The following is a 16,179-nucleotide window of genomic DNA, read 5'->3' as shown; positions in this document are numbered from 1 at the left end:
TATAATATTAATTCTTAATATTAATATTTTTATTGTTTTCATTTTACATTTACGATATTAAATTTAAAGTTTTAGTAATTTTGTTGTGTGGTTTTGTCATTTTTATTCTTTTAAACTAGCTAAAATAAAATGTTTATTTATTTTTTTTGACATTTTATTACATGTCACTAAATGTTTATCTTATTTTTAATAACATAAATGTTTTAGTGGTTTTCATTTTAATTCTATATTATAACCCTGCTACACTGTACATACATATAAAATTATATGTAGTGTAGAAATTACCAATGATAAATAATCATTTTAAATTAATTGTTATTTAATTATTAACTGAAAAATCTGTTTACATATATATTAGACACAGGAAATACACTGTCCTTTCTTGTCTTGCAACACATATCAGAATAGTAACAGATATTATGTGACAATATTACTGTACTCTGCTATTTAATATGCAACAATTACCTTTTTTAGATAACTAATCATTCTTTGTTTATAAAGATTATATAGGATATATAAGACGTTTCTAAATATGATGTATTACCTTTTCTCTCTGTCTCTCTTTTTTGTTTGTTTGTTTTGTTTTTTGTTGAGTTATGTTGTTTCACTTACTCCCAGTAGTTGGCAGTGCACTCTTTCCCATTTGTTTGTATGTCTCCAATCATCAGAAGAGAAGAGGAGATTCGAAGCGCTCTGATTGGCTGTGTGCACATCACGTCATTTTTTCTGTTTCTATACGTTTCCTGTCAAATTTTCCATTTGGGATTCGTACACCTCTCTGTATTCTAGATATTTCTAACAAAATGACAGCGAATAATAAGGAATCAGCGGGTACGTCATCTTATTTTTATACTTAATATTTCAAACTCCGGCTTAAAAGAGCAGAATTATTTCTTTTATGCAGTCTTATCTGATCAAAACAACACCAGTGGTCCAAAGAGCAGCCTCTTGAAAAGAATAATATCCATTTATGAACAACAAATTACTGTGTCTTTTAACATATTCAATTTATATAACGTTAGAGATAACAATTTATTATTTTGGTAAGAGTCATTTAGCGTTTAAGATAATTCGAGCTACATCGACAAAAACCTTTTTAGTGATACTACAGTATTTCACCAGTTAATTCGCTTTACTTTATTTCCATTGAAAGTGATCGTTTGTAAACAGCGAGTTAAATTGACGTGTTTTAAGTATTAAAAGTCAACGGTGTCCATCAGCAAAGTCTTGCTCTCAATGACATCCATCAGCCACTTCTCCCTGAACCTCGTTTGTCCTGGAATATGTTTGGACCTGTTGGTTTCGACGAGGAAATGAACGTCCACAGGGAGAGTGTTTGGTTTGATTTTGGAGATTTCTGTGGTGAAATACACGCTGGCTGTGGCTCTCGGGATCGGGGCGCTTGGGGTCGGGATGCTCCATTTGGCTTCGTACTGGTACTGCGTTTTAAACTGCAGCTCTGTCTCCTGGAGAAACCTCAGACTGTAGAGCCAGCCAGGCTGCTCTATCTCCCAAGTGTCCATGTAATGTCTGATCTGTTGCTCTCCGATCTCGATTGTGAAGTCTTTGCATGAGATCCAGTCGATGTTTTTGATTTTATGCTCACATTGTGCGTTATTTGCGCTGTCCATCTCCATAGCTGTCAGCGTTTCTGAAATGTTGACATAGGTTGCCATGGTGATGACTGACAGTGCACTAATACAAATTGTTTTAATAGCTTACTTTTATATTCCACAGTTATTTTTGGATTTTCTCACCACATTTTTACGTATATTGGTAAATATTTGTATGACATTCTTTCTTCTGTGGAACACGAACGAAAAAATTTCGAAGTTTTTATTTTGTCGTGTTTAACGTTAGTTGAATGAATGGAGACTTCAAACTTCCATATGACTCGTGAACCTGTATTTCAAGTTTTCAAACCATACCATAGCTTTGCATCAGCAACAAACCGAAAGTTTAAGTTGTTATTCATAGAAAATTTCCGTCTTCTTTGAGTTGTTAACCACTGGGAGTTGGTGAGTTTAAGTGACCTGTGTTGTGAACTGAATCAAATAATACATCGAAAAGATCTGACTCTAAAGAACAATCCGTTCACAAACATGAGATCTTAAGTTCTATCGTTTGTTCTGTTCGACTTTGAATTTAACTTTGAATATAAATCTAAAATTGCATACAGAAAATGGGGCCTATTTTCAAAACCATTAATATTCTTTCGCCATTGTGACACCTTTAATGACTGCTAATTTTAATAATTTTCATTTGGTTTTATTTTTAATACAGTTGTATTTAATAATAATAATTTATATTATTATTACTTTATTTATATTTTGTTATAATATTTATTTAAAAATGAAATATTGTTACATTTAGAAAAATGTAATTTTATTCATATTAATATTATATTTTCTTTTTTTTTAGACAGGATAATGTTTGTCACTGTATTGCAGTAAACAAATCTTGTTTTAAAATTATTATAATGGAAATGAAGCACTCATTCTGCTCTTGCTTCATGAATAAATTCATAAATGTCGACAAAATATCTGTTTGCGTGCAGGATATTAAAACTTGGCTTAACTATAATTTTCTGAAACTAAATATGGAAAAAAACGAGATCATCATCATTGGTACTCCAGCACTTACCACCAAAGTTCCCGCTGACTTTACTTGTGATATTACTGGCACTCTAATCACTCCATCTAGTATCGTTAGAAATCTCGGTGTTATGTTTGACCCATCTCTTTCATTTCAGTATCATATTAACTCTCTCTAAATTGGCATTTTTTCACTTACGACGAATTGTCCAGCTCCGTCCTTTCATAAGTACCAAAGATGCAGAAACTCTCATTCACGCTTTTGTCTCATCTCGTCTCGATTACTGTAATGCCCTCTTCATTGGCTTGCCAGCTACCACTATTGCTAGATTACAGTATATTCAAAACTCAGCCGCTCGTATTCTCACTCGCACCAAGCGTTCAGCCCACATCACCCCTATTCTAGCTGATCTGCACTGGCTACCAGTGGCCTATCGCATCAAGTTTAAAATTATCCTGCTTACTTTTAAAGCCTTGAATGGTCTGGCCCCTTACTATCTCTGCAATCTGCTCCACCCCTATTCTCCACCACGTTCATTGCGGTCCTCTGATTCTCGCCTTCTCACCATCCCTCGATATCGCCTCTCTTCCATGGGGGGCAGATCGTTCAGTGTTGTTGCCCCTAAATTATGGAACTCTCTACCCAGATCACTCTGTCTTGCCAATAGCCTGTCTGAATTCAAATCGCTGCTCAAAACTCACTTGTTTTCAGAATGTTATCTTTCTTAGTTAACTTCTGTTTACTTTGTTTTATGTTGTATATTACTCTTTGGATTTCTGATGTTGTTTTCTTTCTGTTTATTGTTCGATGTTTTCCTCCCATTTCTGATGTTTATTGTAAAGTGTCCTTGAGCTCTGGAAAGGCGCTATATAAATAAAACTTATTATTATTATTATTATTATTATAAGGCCCATTGTCGTTATGCAAAATATACTTTATTTTTACTTTCATTATACTCATTCACTTTAAATACTAAATATTGTGGTAGGATGTCCTGGATGATTTATTATTCTTAGTAATATTATATATCATTCATTTAATAATGACAAATACCAGTCTTTCTATTTACAGGTTGCTGGTAAGCTAATTCGAATCATTTTAATTTATGCAAATTCTAATAATAAAATATCATTAAATAAATATGATAAAATATTATATTTTCATTTTAATCTATTAACTAAAAACAGGAAAATTTTTTGATGCTTTATTATAGTAAAGTATAGTAAAAAATATTGGAAAAGCATCATGAAAATTAAGCTCTCGTTAAGTCCATTAATTAAGTCCATTGTCTATGCAGAAAATACCTTCATTTTTATAACATCTTATCACTTTGAATATTAAATATTGTGATTACAGGGTGTTGCTGTGCAGTTGCTCAAGGGTTCTGACTGTTTTTAGCACAATGCTATGCAGTTCTTAGGATTTTCTGGATGGTTTTTTACATATGATTCAATAACAAATAACAATCTTTCTCATTACAGATTGCCTTTAAAATGCAAAAATCTCCTACCTCATGTATTATCATGGAGTCCTTATTTAGTGGATGTGAAATGCCTGAAGCTTTGGCTGAGCTTTGCAGGGCTCAGCAGCTCTGATGCCCAATCCACACACACATGTCTGTTTCCTCAAGGAATATCCCAGAATTCCCTCGAGTAACCTCGCCGCATGTCGCGCATCAGGAGCACACTGGACACCGTTACCAAAGCCGTGAGCGGAACGGTGAACACCGACCTCTTCGCCAAGATCACACGCCTCAAACTCGGTGCCGCTCAAGGCAAAACTATAGAGGTTAAAGTGGAATGTCCCGAGGCCGAGGCCAGAGCTGTCATGACCGTGGCGGCACCTGAGCTGCCCAGGGAGAAAGAGGTGAAAAAAGATATAGAACCTCATAAAGAAGCCCCAAAATCTGTCAGCAATTTGTCGAGCAGTGCAAGAAACACAAGCAGTGCAGTTGCAAAGCAAACACTGCAACGTTTTCAGCCTGCAGCATTCACAACCAACATGGATGAAACGTACAATCACCTGGCTGAACATGTCAATACCTACTTTGGAAGCGACACCCAAAATGACAAAAGGTCACGAGACACGGCATCCTCAACATCTCAGATCCAACCTAGCACTCTTCCAAAAAGTAGCAAGGAGGATCATATCCTAATGGCGGTGCCTGTGTCCCATAGATCCACACCAGAAATGCCCCCTGCTATTGACAAGGACGGCTCTGTCCCAAGTCCACAAGCCCCTTCTGCTCCAGCTCAGGATGAGGGTGTTTCAACCATCCCCATATCGCCAAGGAAAGGCATCAGTCATTACCTGTCCTACCCCAGGCCCAGCGTCCAGGCTTTTGTAGGAAACTACATCGCTCCCCTCGTCCCAAAGTTCAGAGCGGATTCAAAGAGTGGCACAGCAGAGAAGGACAAAACCTCTGGATCTGAAATAGCTGTGTCCCAGGATGCAAAGAGTGCAGAAAGCAAGGAGAAAAAAGAGGCAGACGAGAAAGCACAGAGACTGCTGTCTCAGAGGGAGAAGGTAGATTAATATCATTGTAAATTTAATGTTTAACTGAAATCTTTTTTGAGTGTAAGCTTTGTGTTTCAAACAACTTTGCTATTTTAGTGTGGTCTGCAGTATAGATTTTGGGGTTGATCAAATGAAAATTGCCAAAATTAAATAATAATAATTATAATGATATATGGTCCTACAATTTGGCATAATTTTCTTTATGCAAAAAGCAATAAATAATAATAATAATAAATAAAATTATATTTTATGAAAAATATAATGATATAAATTGTGTGTGTGTATGTGTATATATATATATATATATATATATATATATATATATATATAAAATTATTATTATAATCTGTATTTATATTAAATAAATTTTATATTAAATAAATAAAATAAATTTTGTTTGAGAAATGTGTGTGTGTGTGTGTATATATATATATATATATATATATATATATATATATATAATTATTATTATAATCTGTATTTATATTAAATAAATTTTATATTAAATAAATAAAATAAATTTTGTTTGAGAAATGTGTGTGTGTGTGTGTGTGTATATATATATATATATATATATATATATATATATATATATATATATATATATATATATATATATATACAATTTCAATAATTAAAAATAAAATAATATGTAAAGATAAATTTTGTGTGTGTGTATATATATATATATATATATATATATATATATATATATATATATACATATATATATACATACATACATACATACATTTATTTAACAGAAACGGAACACATTTTTTGTAGTTCCTTCTGCTCATGTTTTATGAATGAGGCCCATTGTCTTTGTGCCAAATATAATTATATCCTTTTGATTTTGGGGTCAGTTGTCACCCAAAACGTTCTTTTGTTAGAAGCTCAAACATTGATTATAATGAAAACATTTGATGATTTTAACATTTAAGGATGAAATGTAACTGTTCTGTGTGTCTGTAGATTATAGCACGTGTTAGTGTGGATAACCGAACCAGAGCACTGGTCAAGAGTCTTCAACGAGTCACTGATGTGAAGATCACCATCAGCAGGGTGGAGGAGCTGAGCTTCCACCTGCTGGAGTTTCCTGAAACCAGAGGGGTGGCAGTCACTGTACGTTTGTGTCCAGCCATCTGCCATATCCGGAATTATTTTTGTACGTTGTAATCTCCGTCAATAACTTTCTATGTTTCATTTCTTCCTTTCTCTCGCTGGCTGTAGGAGAAGGTCATCCCGTGTCTGTTGCGTTTGAGGCAAGCAAGAGACGTCAGCCTGCAGGATGCAGTGAGACAGGCTCTGGCCCTGGTGGGCTACACTGACCCGGTCAAAGGCAGAGGGATACGTGTCCTCTCCATCGACGGAGGAGGGACCAGGTGATAGACACATGACAGCTGGGGAAAAATGATTAACCTAAAGTTAACAGATTGTGAAAGTACTTTAAGATAAAAGTAGGTCAGCCCAAATTTACCTAAAACTAGGTCATCCAAAAATAGAACTGACACAATTTTGCAATCCCTTTAGATGTCTGTCATTGTAGACTAATTTCATTCTTTAAATTTGTCACGATTTTACCAAGAATAAAATATAAAATTTTAAAAAAGCAGTGGAATATGATATTCTTAATCTAAGTTTTAAAAAAATGAAATCAGTATATACCTTGTACACATATTTGCATAAATATTCCTATATTTTTGCATCCTACTATATATATATATATATATATATATATATATATATATATATATATAAAGTTAATGTGCATGAAATCGTCCATGTCAACTACTCTTGAACTAATTTATTTTGTTTCAGTGAATCCTTATCCTTACGTTTCATGTCATAAGATGAATACTATATGTGCAGTGAAGTTAATGTGTGCAGGCCTGTAATTTGATGTAATTGTTTTGTAGGGGTTTGGTTGCATTACAGGCTTTGCACAGGCTGGAGAGTTTGACAGGGAAGCCCATCTACCAGCTGTTTGACTACATTTGTGGAGTTAGTACAGGTATGTTACTATAACTACTTAGAAAATATCTATTAGATATAGAAATGAACAAACTTCCTTTAAATCTGTGTTTTTATTTTTCCCTTAGGGGCCATCCTGGCCTTTATGCTGGGTGTGTTCCAGATCCCTCTGGATGAGTGTGAGGAACTCTATCGGAAGCTGGGATCTGATGTCTTTAAACAGAACATGATTGTGGGCACAGTGAAAATGGGCTGGAGTCACGCGTACTATGACAGCCAGATCTGGGAAGAGATCCTCAAGTAAGACAATGAAGTGAATATTTTATTTTTTTGTTTTACTTTATTTTATTTTATTTTTTAAAAGTTATTTTAAAAGTGATGTGAGCAAGCCCATATGAAACAGAACATTTATTTACTTCATTGTCATTGTAAAGTGCAACAATAGTTTAGAGCTGAAAATAGAAAAAAAGAAAAGTGATAAAGGTAATAAAAAATATAATATAATTATATTAATACAATATAATAAAATAATAAAGGTAAAGAGACACATATAAAACTACACTGAAATTAAAAGCAAAAATAAATAGTAATAAATAGAGATATTATGCAGTAAACCTAAAGCGATTATAGTACAATATATTGCTCATTTACAGTTTAAATTTTGTTTTATTTTAATGTTTTGTTTATTCTCAACAGAGAAAGAATGGGGCCTGGACTAATGATTGAGACTTCCAAGAACCTTAAATGCCCTAAGGTGGGTTTCAATATATTTTGTAAAAATAAAAATGCAATTCTCATCTTTTAACTGTTTAGATAAATCCCTCAATGCTTCCTCTAGGTGTCAGCAGTGAGCACCATAGTGAACAGAGGCCTGCCGCTGAAGGCGTATGTTTTCAGGAATTATAACTTCCTGCCAGGGGTTCGTTCACACTACTTGGGCGGCTGCCAGCATAAAATGTGGCAGGCCATTCGAGCATCCTCCGCTGCTCCAGGATACTTCCAAGAATTTGTACTAGGAAATGACCTCCACCAGGTAAAGCACGCAAAGTCCGGTCTGCTTTTTGCACTCAACTAATCCTTATGTTTTTAAGGCTAATTATTATGATATGACTTTTTTTAACATGTTAAGATCCAAGTGCTCTGACTATTTGAGATGTCATCCTTGCACGGACATCTTGCAGTATTGAAAATCATTACAAACCCTTTTAGGTTCTTGTCAGAAGAAGAGGGAGGAAAAGCGAACTCTGCACATACATGCACTCGGGCTATTTCCTGTGCTGTCTCATCAGAGCTGCACATTCAGACTCATTAGTGTTGTTCTTGAGTGCCATCACTTAGGGCACTTCAGTTCGGCTCTCAAATTGCTGTTTGAAGAGATTGCTGTCAGAGAGATTATTTAGGCTCCTCTCACTTCTCTGATCCGCTTTTCTCAGAATCTCATCATACCTTTAAAGTGTGGCTGCGTATTTGCAATATGCATCAATTTTTGTGAATACGTAAACCAGATTTGTAAGGGAAAGTGTATTATTTTGAGTAGTTAATGTGTCTGCATTGCCCTTGAGTAGCTGTCAGGTCTTTTTGCCTCTCTGCCTGTCTTCATCCAGCTCAAACTGGCACGGTCCCACCGCTGCCACACTGAACGCACCCTCACAGCCTGAGATTTCATCAGCCAAGAGGCAGACGTTAATGTTGAATCATAGCCCTCAGCGGTGCCTGTTGAGCCATCGGGAAGGCGTCATTCTGTCCGTCTGCCTATTGACACCCACCAAGTTCGCATACAGCTTTTCACAATGTCCCTGTTGTCCCAAAAAGGCCAATAAAGCTGTTGGTCACCGAGCTAAATGAATGCCCAGATTCATTCAGAGTCCGATGAGTTCTGAGGTCAATAGGAAGATGGGCCTGTTAATTATATGGTGGTAGAAAACAGCATGTGAAGGATTGTAACTAATTAATTAATTTTAAAAATATTAGATAAAATTTATTAATGTATTAATTTATTCAGAATGCATTCAAAATACAATCCATTTCTAATTTACAATTTACTTTTTGTTTGTTTGTTTTTTTCTATTTTTTTATGGGGCATAAAAAATATCCTGCTGTCACATGGGTAAATGATATGATTTTTTCCTGTTCATTTGTAAATATTTTTTAATCTATTAATTTAAAATTCAAAAATGCAGCCCATTCCTGAATTAAATTTCATTTTGATATTTTTTGGGGGCATAAACTAAAAATATATATCACAAGTAAATGATGTGATTTTATTCTGTTCATTTATAAATTAATATTTTAAATCTATTAATTCATTCAAAGCACATAAATATATAGTTAAATTCTGAATTAAGATTCATTTAGATTCATAAAAAGTCCTGATATTCACATGGGTAAATTACTTTAATTTTTTTTTCTATTAATTTATAAATAAGGATTTTCCATATTAATTAATGCATGATACATTAAAAATACGGCCCATTCCTGAATTAAAATTCACTTTGATATTTTTGGGGCATATACTAAATATATATATATATATATATATATATTTATTTATTTAGAATTTATAAATTAATATTTTTTTATTTTATTAATTTATTCAAAATAATACATTTTATTTCAGAAATTAATGTTTTATATTTTTTGGTGGGCTTAAAAATTAAGTTAAAATGTCCTAATATCATTATGAAGAAAAAAGCTTTTTCTTGAAAAGCTTATTTTTATTATTATTTGTAGATAAAAAAATAATATTTCAACAAAATATTCACTTTTTATTAATATTTGAAGAACCTTTGTCCACCAAATCAAATTCATATGCTGCAACCAGAAATTTTTCCCTTTCTTTATAAAGAACACTCTTATGTACCATTGACCCACATGATGCTTTTATGCGTGCATCAGGTATAATGCTCATTTTGCGGTCAAATGTTCTTTGGAGAACACTAGATGGGAAATTGGGAGTGACATTGTCCTCAGGGAAGACCTCATTTATTGGCGAACAAGATGAGAATGAACCATTTTTAGATGGTATTCATTTTTCATCTAATAGTCTGTGTAGCTGATTCAGTTTTTTTTTTCTTTTTTGGCCTGAGGGCCAAGCAAACCCACTTAATGCACATTCAATAGGTTTCGCATTCAAAGCTGCTGTGCGATGTTTTGATGTATGTTTTTACTGTGTGGGATGAATGTGTCCTCATTAAAATGCAAATGTAGTGGAGGCTCTTGGCTCTAAAACCTGTTGCCAACAGAGCACTTGATGCCCGGACTCCGAATGCCACCAATGGCAGAACCTCTCTCTATCTCTCTCTCTTTCTTGCTCTGAATAGCTCTTCAGTTTCTTCTCCACATGCCAGGCCTGTAATCTGTTATGCATGGTATCCTCAAGAACTCTCTACCATCAAACAAGAAGTCAGCCCTCAACTGTTTGTTTGTTTTTCTTCTTCATTGATTTATTCAGTAAAAGAACAGTTTACCCAAAAATGAAAGATCTGTCATCATTGACTTATCCCCATTAAGGAAATATGATTTTCTTTCTCCTGTGGAACACAAAATGTTCTTATATTTACAGCAGTGTTAATTTAGTATCTTTGAGATGCTATTGCAGTTTTTATTAATAGTTTGAATTAATTTGTATTTTTTTATATTTTAAATTTTTATTTTAATTTTTGTTGTTTTTCATGATGCCTGTGTAGTTTTATTCATTTATATTTCAGTTTTAGTTTGCTAGTACAGGTACATCAGTTAAACTAAATTAAAAATGAGAATTATTTCTAATTGAAAAAAATGGCAACTAGCTGAATTTTTTTCAGGTAACATTTATTTTATCCAATTGTTCAGGTAACATTTATTTATTTATTTAATGAAATTTTATTCCGTTTTAAAAAAAAAAATAATAATTTTCATGCTAAAAATAACAGCATAAAAGTAGTCTAAATAACTCTTGCATCATGTTCCAAGTCTTCTAATGCGATTTTTGAGAGTAAAAGAGTGAAACGTAAGCTTGACAAGCATGGTCAACATTTACTTTCATTATATGGAAAAGAGCAGCCTGGACATTCTGCTAAAGATCTCCTTTTGTGTTCTACAGAAGACAGAAAGTCATAGAGGTTTTGAAAGTCATGAGAATGAGGACAGAATGTTAATTTCTGTGTGAAATATCTCTTTAATTATCTTTTGATTGCTTTGATGAGGTATCACTCGTTATCTTTGGACTCGGAAAACAGCGTGCAATTCACTGATACACATCAGTATCCGTGTCACTAAAATGTAGGGCATACTAGAGAAATGAGGGATGCTGTCTAGTGGACGATTTCATCTTGTTTCTCTGATGTGCTCCTTAAGAGAGGCATGGAAACAGAGAAGGATGATGCCACGTAAATGGATTTCAGATGCCTCAGGTGAAATGAACACATCTACCCACGTCTCCTGCAGAGAGATCCTGCGTCCATTATACTCTACAGTGATGATTCCCATAATCATATCAGCTAGAAATGCAAATGCACCTCTTTTATCTCTTACCTCTAGTATTTCAAAGTAAAACCCAGATTTCCACAAATAAGCCTTGCTTGTGGACAAGAATAGAATTTGAAGCAGTTATTTTAAATACTATATTTGAGTTTCTCCAGTTGTGAAAGAGCACACGTGAACCCTGTGAATCGCTTTCCCACTTGATACCTCGCTGTGATGATGTTAAAATTTGATTGATTTTATCCAGGACGGTGGTCTCTTGATCAACAACCCTACTGCTCTGGCCATCCATGAGAGCAAGTGTTTGTGGCCCAACACGCCTGTGCAGTGTGTGGTATCTCTGGGCACAGGCCGATACGAAACTTTAAGCAAGACCAGCTCGAGCACTTATACCAGCTTGAAGACCAAACTCACCAATGTCATCAGCAGCGCCACTGACACTGAAGGTGAGATGATGGGGTCACATGATCACATCTGTCAGCTGTGCCTGTGTGGTTCTGTGCTGCTGTGTAGCACCTACAGCTCTGCATATCCCTTTGAAGGATCCCAAAGTTGAACAGCTGAGAAAAAAAAATTAGATTTTCAGTCTGATTTGAACTGAATTGGATCATATAGACAATTAGTTGATAAGAATAATCATCTGTAATCAATCAAATTAAATTACATTTGAATAATTTAGAAATTCAAGTAAATTATATAAAATTTATAAATTATTTAAATATATAAATGATAATTTATTTTAATTTCTAAAAGTGATATGACCGTTTTAAATCATGAAACACTTTCTGCTGTTTGTCTCTCACTGACTCCAGTGACCCCTAATGAAAGTGAGAAATGAGCAGCCGAGGTTTATTTTTAACAAATTCCTTGATACTCTCAGATTTAAAGAGAGTTTATGCTACACATTTGAACCTGAACTGGCATTTAGAAAATTATTTCCATGAGAATAATCATTATGACAAAAAAAAAAAAAATAAACTATTAAAGAATATATTTTAATTAAATTTGAACCATTTAAACATTAAATAAATTATATAACATTTATGCAATATTAATAAATTATATAGTATAAATAAAACAATTATATGAACGTTTTAAATAATGAAACATTATTATTCTACTATTTGTTTCTTACTGCATAGACCCTTAATGATATCTCCTTGTGTTATGAAGCCTGGTTGAATCTGCCACAAAGGAAAGTCCAGGGTCTTCTGAATAATGAGAAAATGTAGCACCTACAGCTCTGAATTTTTATAAGAATAAAGATTATAAATCTTTGACACAAGAAATGTAAAAAACATTTTTTTTTAATGTATTTAAATTGAATTCATTTAATTTAAATAATAATGTATATATTTTTCATTGAAACATCGTGAAACATTGCTATTATTCTATCATTTGTCACTCACTACATAAACCTCTTCTTCTTATACTGTAGAGGTCCACACAATGCTGGACGCCCTCCTCCCCCCGAACACTTATTTTCGTTTTAACCCTTACATGAGTGAAGACATCTCATTGGACGAAAACAGAGAGGAGAGGCTGGACTTCCTGCAGGCTGAGGGTCGGCGCTACCTGGAGCGTAACGAGAATAAGTTAAAGAAAGTGGCTAGTGTTCTCACTCAAGAAAAGGGCATCGTTCAGAAACTAGCCGAATGGGCCCAACTTAAAGCTGACATGTACGACGGCCTTCCTTTTCGCTCCAAACTCTGAAACTCACACTCTAAACCAAACTAGCACAACCTCTGACCTTCTCCGTTGTCTGTTTATCATATAACAAGGTAAACTGTGCACTACAGTGGAATTATGTGTTACATATGTTGCCATATGACAGTTTAAAACAGGGAATCAAGTCTGTTGCCTCATTTTGACGAGCACATGAGATTGAGAAAGTTTTAGTCTGATTTTAAGGCTGTTGTTGTAAGAACATCTTGTTTGAAACGAAGAGCCTTGAAAGCATGAAATGTTAGTGGCAGCACAGACTATAGCTAGCACTTATATTTGCTGCTTTTCATTTGTTGGGATGTACTAATGTTATTTTGATTGATTAATTTGCATTAGGATAAAGTTGCTGTTGTGTAGTATCTCTCCTCGAGAAAACCTTTAGTAATAGCAAAGAAGACTATAGAATACCCGAGAATCCGAGACGTGTCACTAGTATAGTTTTGAATGGGGAAAAAATGCAACGAAGCCCCGCCTTCTGAATGAAAGAGCCAATCGCTAATCAGTAAAGTCAGCGTGTCACTGCAGCTGCCTTTAGAACTCCCGGTTGCTGTAGAAACAGTCGGCTTTCTGAGACGTGCGCATGCGCACTGGCTGATCTAGCCTGAGAAATAAGCTTTTTATAACGCTATTTGAGCAAAAGAAACAACATTAATGATACAGTTGTTGTCAGATTTCTTTGGTGATTTCAAATATGAAATTTAATCGTAAGCTCAGTGAACAGTTTTGGAGAATTTGATGTTTCCCCATTCAAAGAGATCGGAGCTGCACTTGGATGCCCGAGAGGCGTTTCAAAGATGGCCGCCGAGTGACATGACTTGTCTTAAAGAGACTAATAATAGTCAACTGAGCTGACGGTACTGTAGTTAGCATGAGGAGAGCTGCTAAACGCACGGACTTATTGTGTAAATAATTTTCAACGAAACGTTTTAATTTTTTATTTAAATTCAAATGATCAACCTTGTAATTATATGTCAGTCCGCAAAGGGATCCAACAGCACTGATGTTTTAAAGATTTTGCACACAATGTTTTGAAAGCACTCAATTGCAGTTGTATTATTTCTGAAGATGATTTACATTGATTATTGTGAAAATACTAATGAAATGATCATTGATTTTGTGTATTATATTTGAATGCCTCAGTATACATTTTTATTTGCTTCTGTGTGCACTTAGCTGGAAAATATTTTACATAATTTATTGGTTCTGTTCAGACTGAGTGTATAATATTGTAAAATATTAATCCTTAAATGCAATGAGTAAAATCATAACAGTGTTGAAGATTCATTTTTAACAGCTTGATTCATAAATGTCATTTAGCTAACACTTTAAAAATGTATTCCCTGATGATTATGAAGAGAAATAAATGATTTTAAACCTCAATTTGAGTTTCATAGATTTGTCTCTCTAAAGGTGTCACATAAGATATGTTGAAGTAGTTAGTTAGATTGTCTTTTCACTTAATAAACTATTTTCTTTCCTTCTAATAATGATAAAGAGCACCTATCATTGGGAATCCAAAAATAGATAGCATTTATCAGTTTATTTTGGCTGGAAGGTATGCATGTCTACACTTTATTCCATTTGTAATTAATCTGGGAGTTGCCTTTTCAACTATGCAAAGAAACACATGTTCTCAAATATATTTTAATTTGTAGCCCAATGAGAAATATAAAAGACAGCATTTATACACTGAATAAAAAAATGGTGTAGAAATAATTTTCACTCAGAAATAAAAAGAAAGAAAGAAACTGACTGAAAAATACAAACACTGAAATGGTATTTTCTTATAAAACGTAGTAATTTAGTTTTATTTACAACTTCCAAAAATGTTTTTTTACAGTGTAGACAGAAAATCTGTCACATAGTAGACCACCATAATACAAAAAAGGTCAGTGAGTTTATTTTCTCAGCTATGCTGCCTAACCTGAAGCGAGGAATGTGTTTTATCCATGGAAACCTTCAGTGATGCGTCAAATCCCACAGGTGAGTGCGAGACGAGGCTATATTTGATTAAAAAAAAAAAATCTGCATTTCAGTGTTGACTGGGGGATGCCATGTATGTGAGAGATGACAAACTATTCCTCTAACAAAACTACAGTGCATGAAAATGCCCTTTTCATTCTTTTTAATGGAACAATTTCTAATCTGGATTGCATCTCCAGTTTTGTTACTAGCATGCAGTCACTGGAGTTTTTGTCATGATCCATAATCACACAGATGCTGGATGTGTAGCTGAGAAGGTCACTGATCCATTGATCGAGTGACAGCAGATAGGACCATGTCTGACTCGACACTTGCATCATACACCTCCCAGAATCCCCTCAGGCAGGCAATGAAAGACCAGACTGTTGCCTTCTGACAAATTCGGCATGTCACTAAGATGATTTCCATATTATTATTTTCTTTAGCAGAAATGAGTATTTTACGTCTTATTTGTGCATCTGAATTGTCATACTCTTCTACTTTGTAAATTCATATATAAAATGTGATATGTCAGTCCCCTATGTATTCTAGACCTGTTCCCTAGCAACCATTTCTTCACCTTCACAAGATCCAGGTTTAAAAAATGATGGGCTTCAAGCTCTTGTTTCACTTCTCTACTGTAAGGTTTATGATATTAGCAGAGACTAATAAGCAGCGAATATGGCTGTTCCAGCACAAAGAGTCACACTCATGCACTATCACACCTGTGTTATGGAAATGAATTTAGCATAATGAAGAACCCGAGTGCAGAGTTTATTTACGCATTAATGAAATAATGCTAACCATTCCTTTATAATTAAATGTCAGTAGTTTGATTTATGATTATAATGCATCGTTTACATTGGTGGGTAGTAATTGATTACATAATCAGATTCCAAAAATTGACTATTTGTCATTTTAAAATGCTCATAATCAGATTATAGT

The 16,179-nt window shown here is 34.1% G+C and overlaps 2 protein-coding genes across 2 annotated transcripts; one reads left to right on the top strand and one right to left on the bottom strand.

The window, feature by feature from the left end:
- The first annotated feature begins 663 nt into the window (after window positions 1–663).
- Window positions 664–14,652, top strand: pnpla8 (patatin-like phospholipase domain containing 8). Its single transcript, XM_058774160.1, has 10 exons — window positions 664–831; window positions 4,077–5,121; window positions 6,088–6,237; window positions 6,346–6,497; window positions 7,032–7,126; window positions 7,215–7,386; window positions 7,783–7,840; window positions 7,925–8,119; window positions 11,795–11,993; window positions 12,986–14,652. Exons 2-10 carry the CDS (start codon window positions 4,261–4,263, stop codon window positions 13,258–13,260), a joined length of 2,157 nt encoding a protein of 718 aa, XP_058630143.1. The 5' UTR covers window positions 664–831; window positions 4,077–4,260; the 3' UTR covers window positions 13,261–14,652.
- On the bottom strand, window positions 849–1,750 carry akap14 (A-kinase anchoring protein 14). Its single transcript, XM_058774161.1, has one exon. The coding sequence runs from the start codon at window positions 1,674–1,676 to the stop codon at window positions 1,197–1,199; it is 480 nt and encodes a 159-aa protein (XP_058630144.1). The 5' UTR covers window positions 1,677–1,750; the 3' UTR covers window positions 849–1,196.
- Window positions 14,653–16,179: the final 1,527 nt, after the last annotated feature.

Source organism: Onychostoma macrolepis, chromosome 04, assembly GCF_012432095.1.
Source record: "Onychostoma macrolepis isolate SWU-2019 chromosome 04, ASM1243209v1, whole genome shotgun sequence".
Lineage (NCBI taxonomy): Eukaryota > Metazoa > Chordata > Actinopteri > Cypriniformes > Cyprinidae > Onychostoma > Onychostoma macrolepis.
Note: the sequence above shows the minus strand (reverse complement) of the source record. Positions and strands in the feature narration are given on the sequence as shown.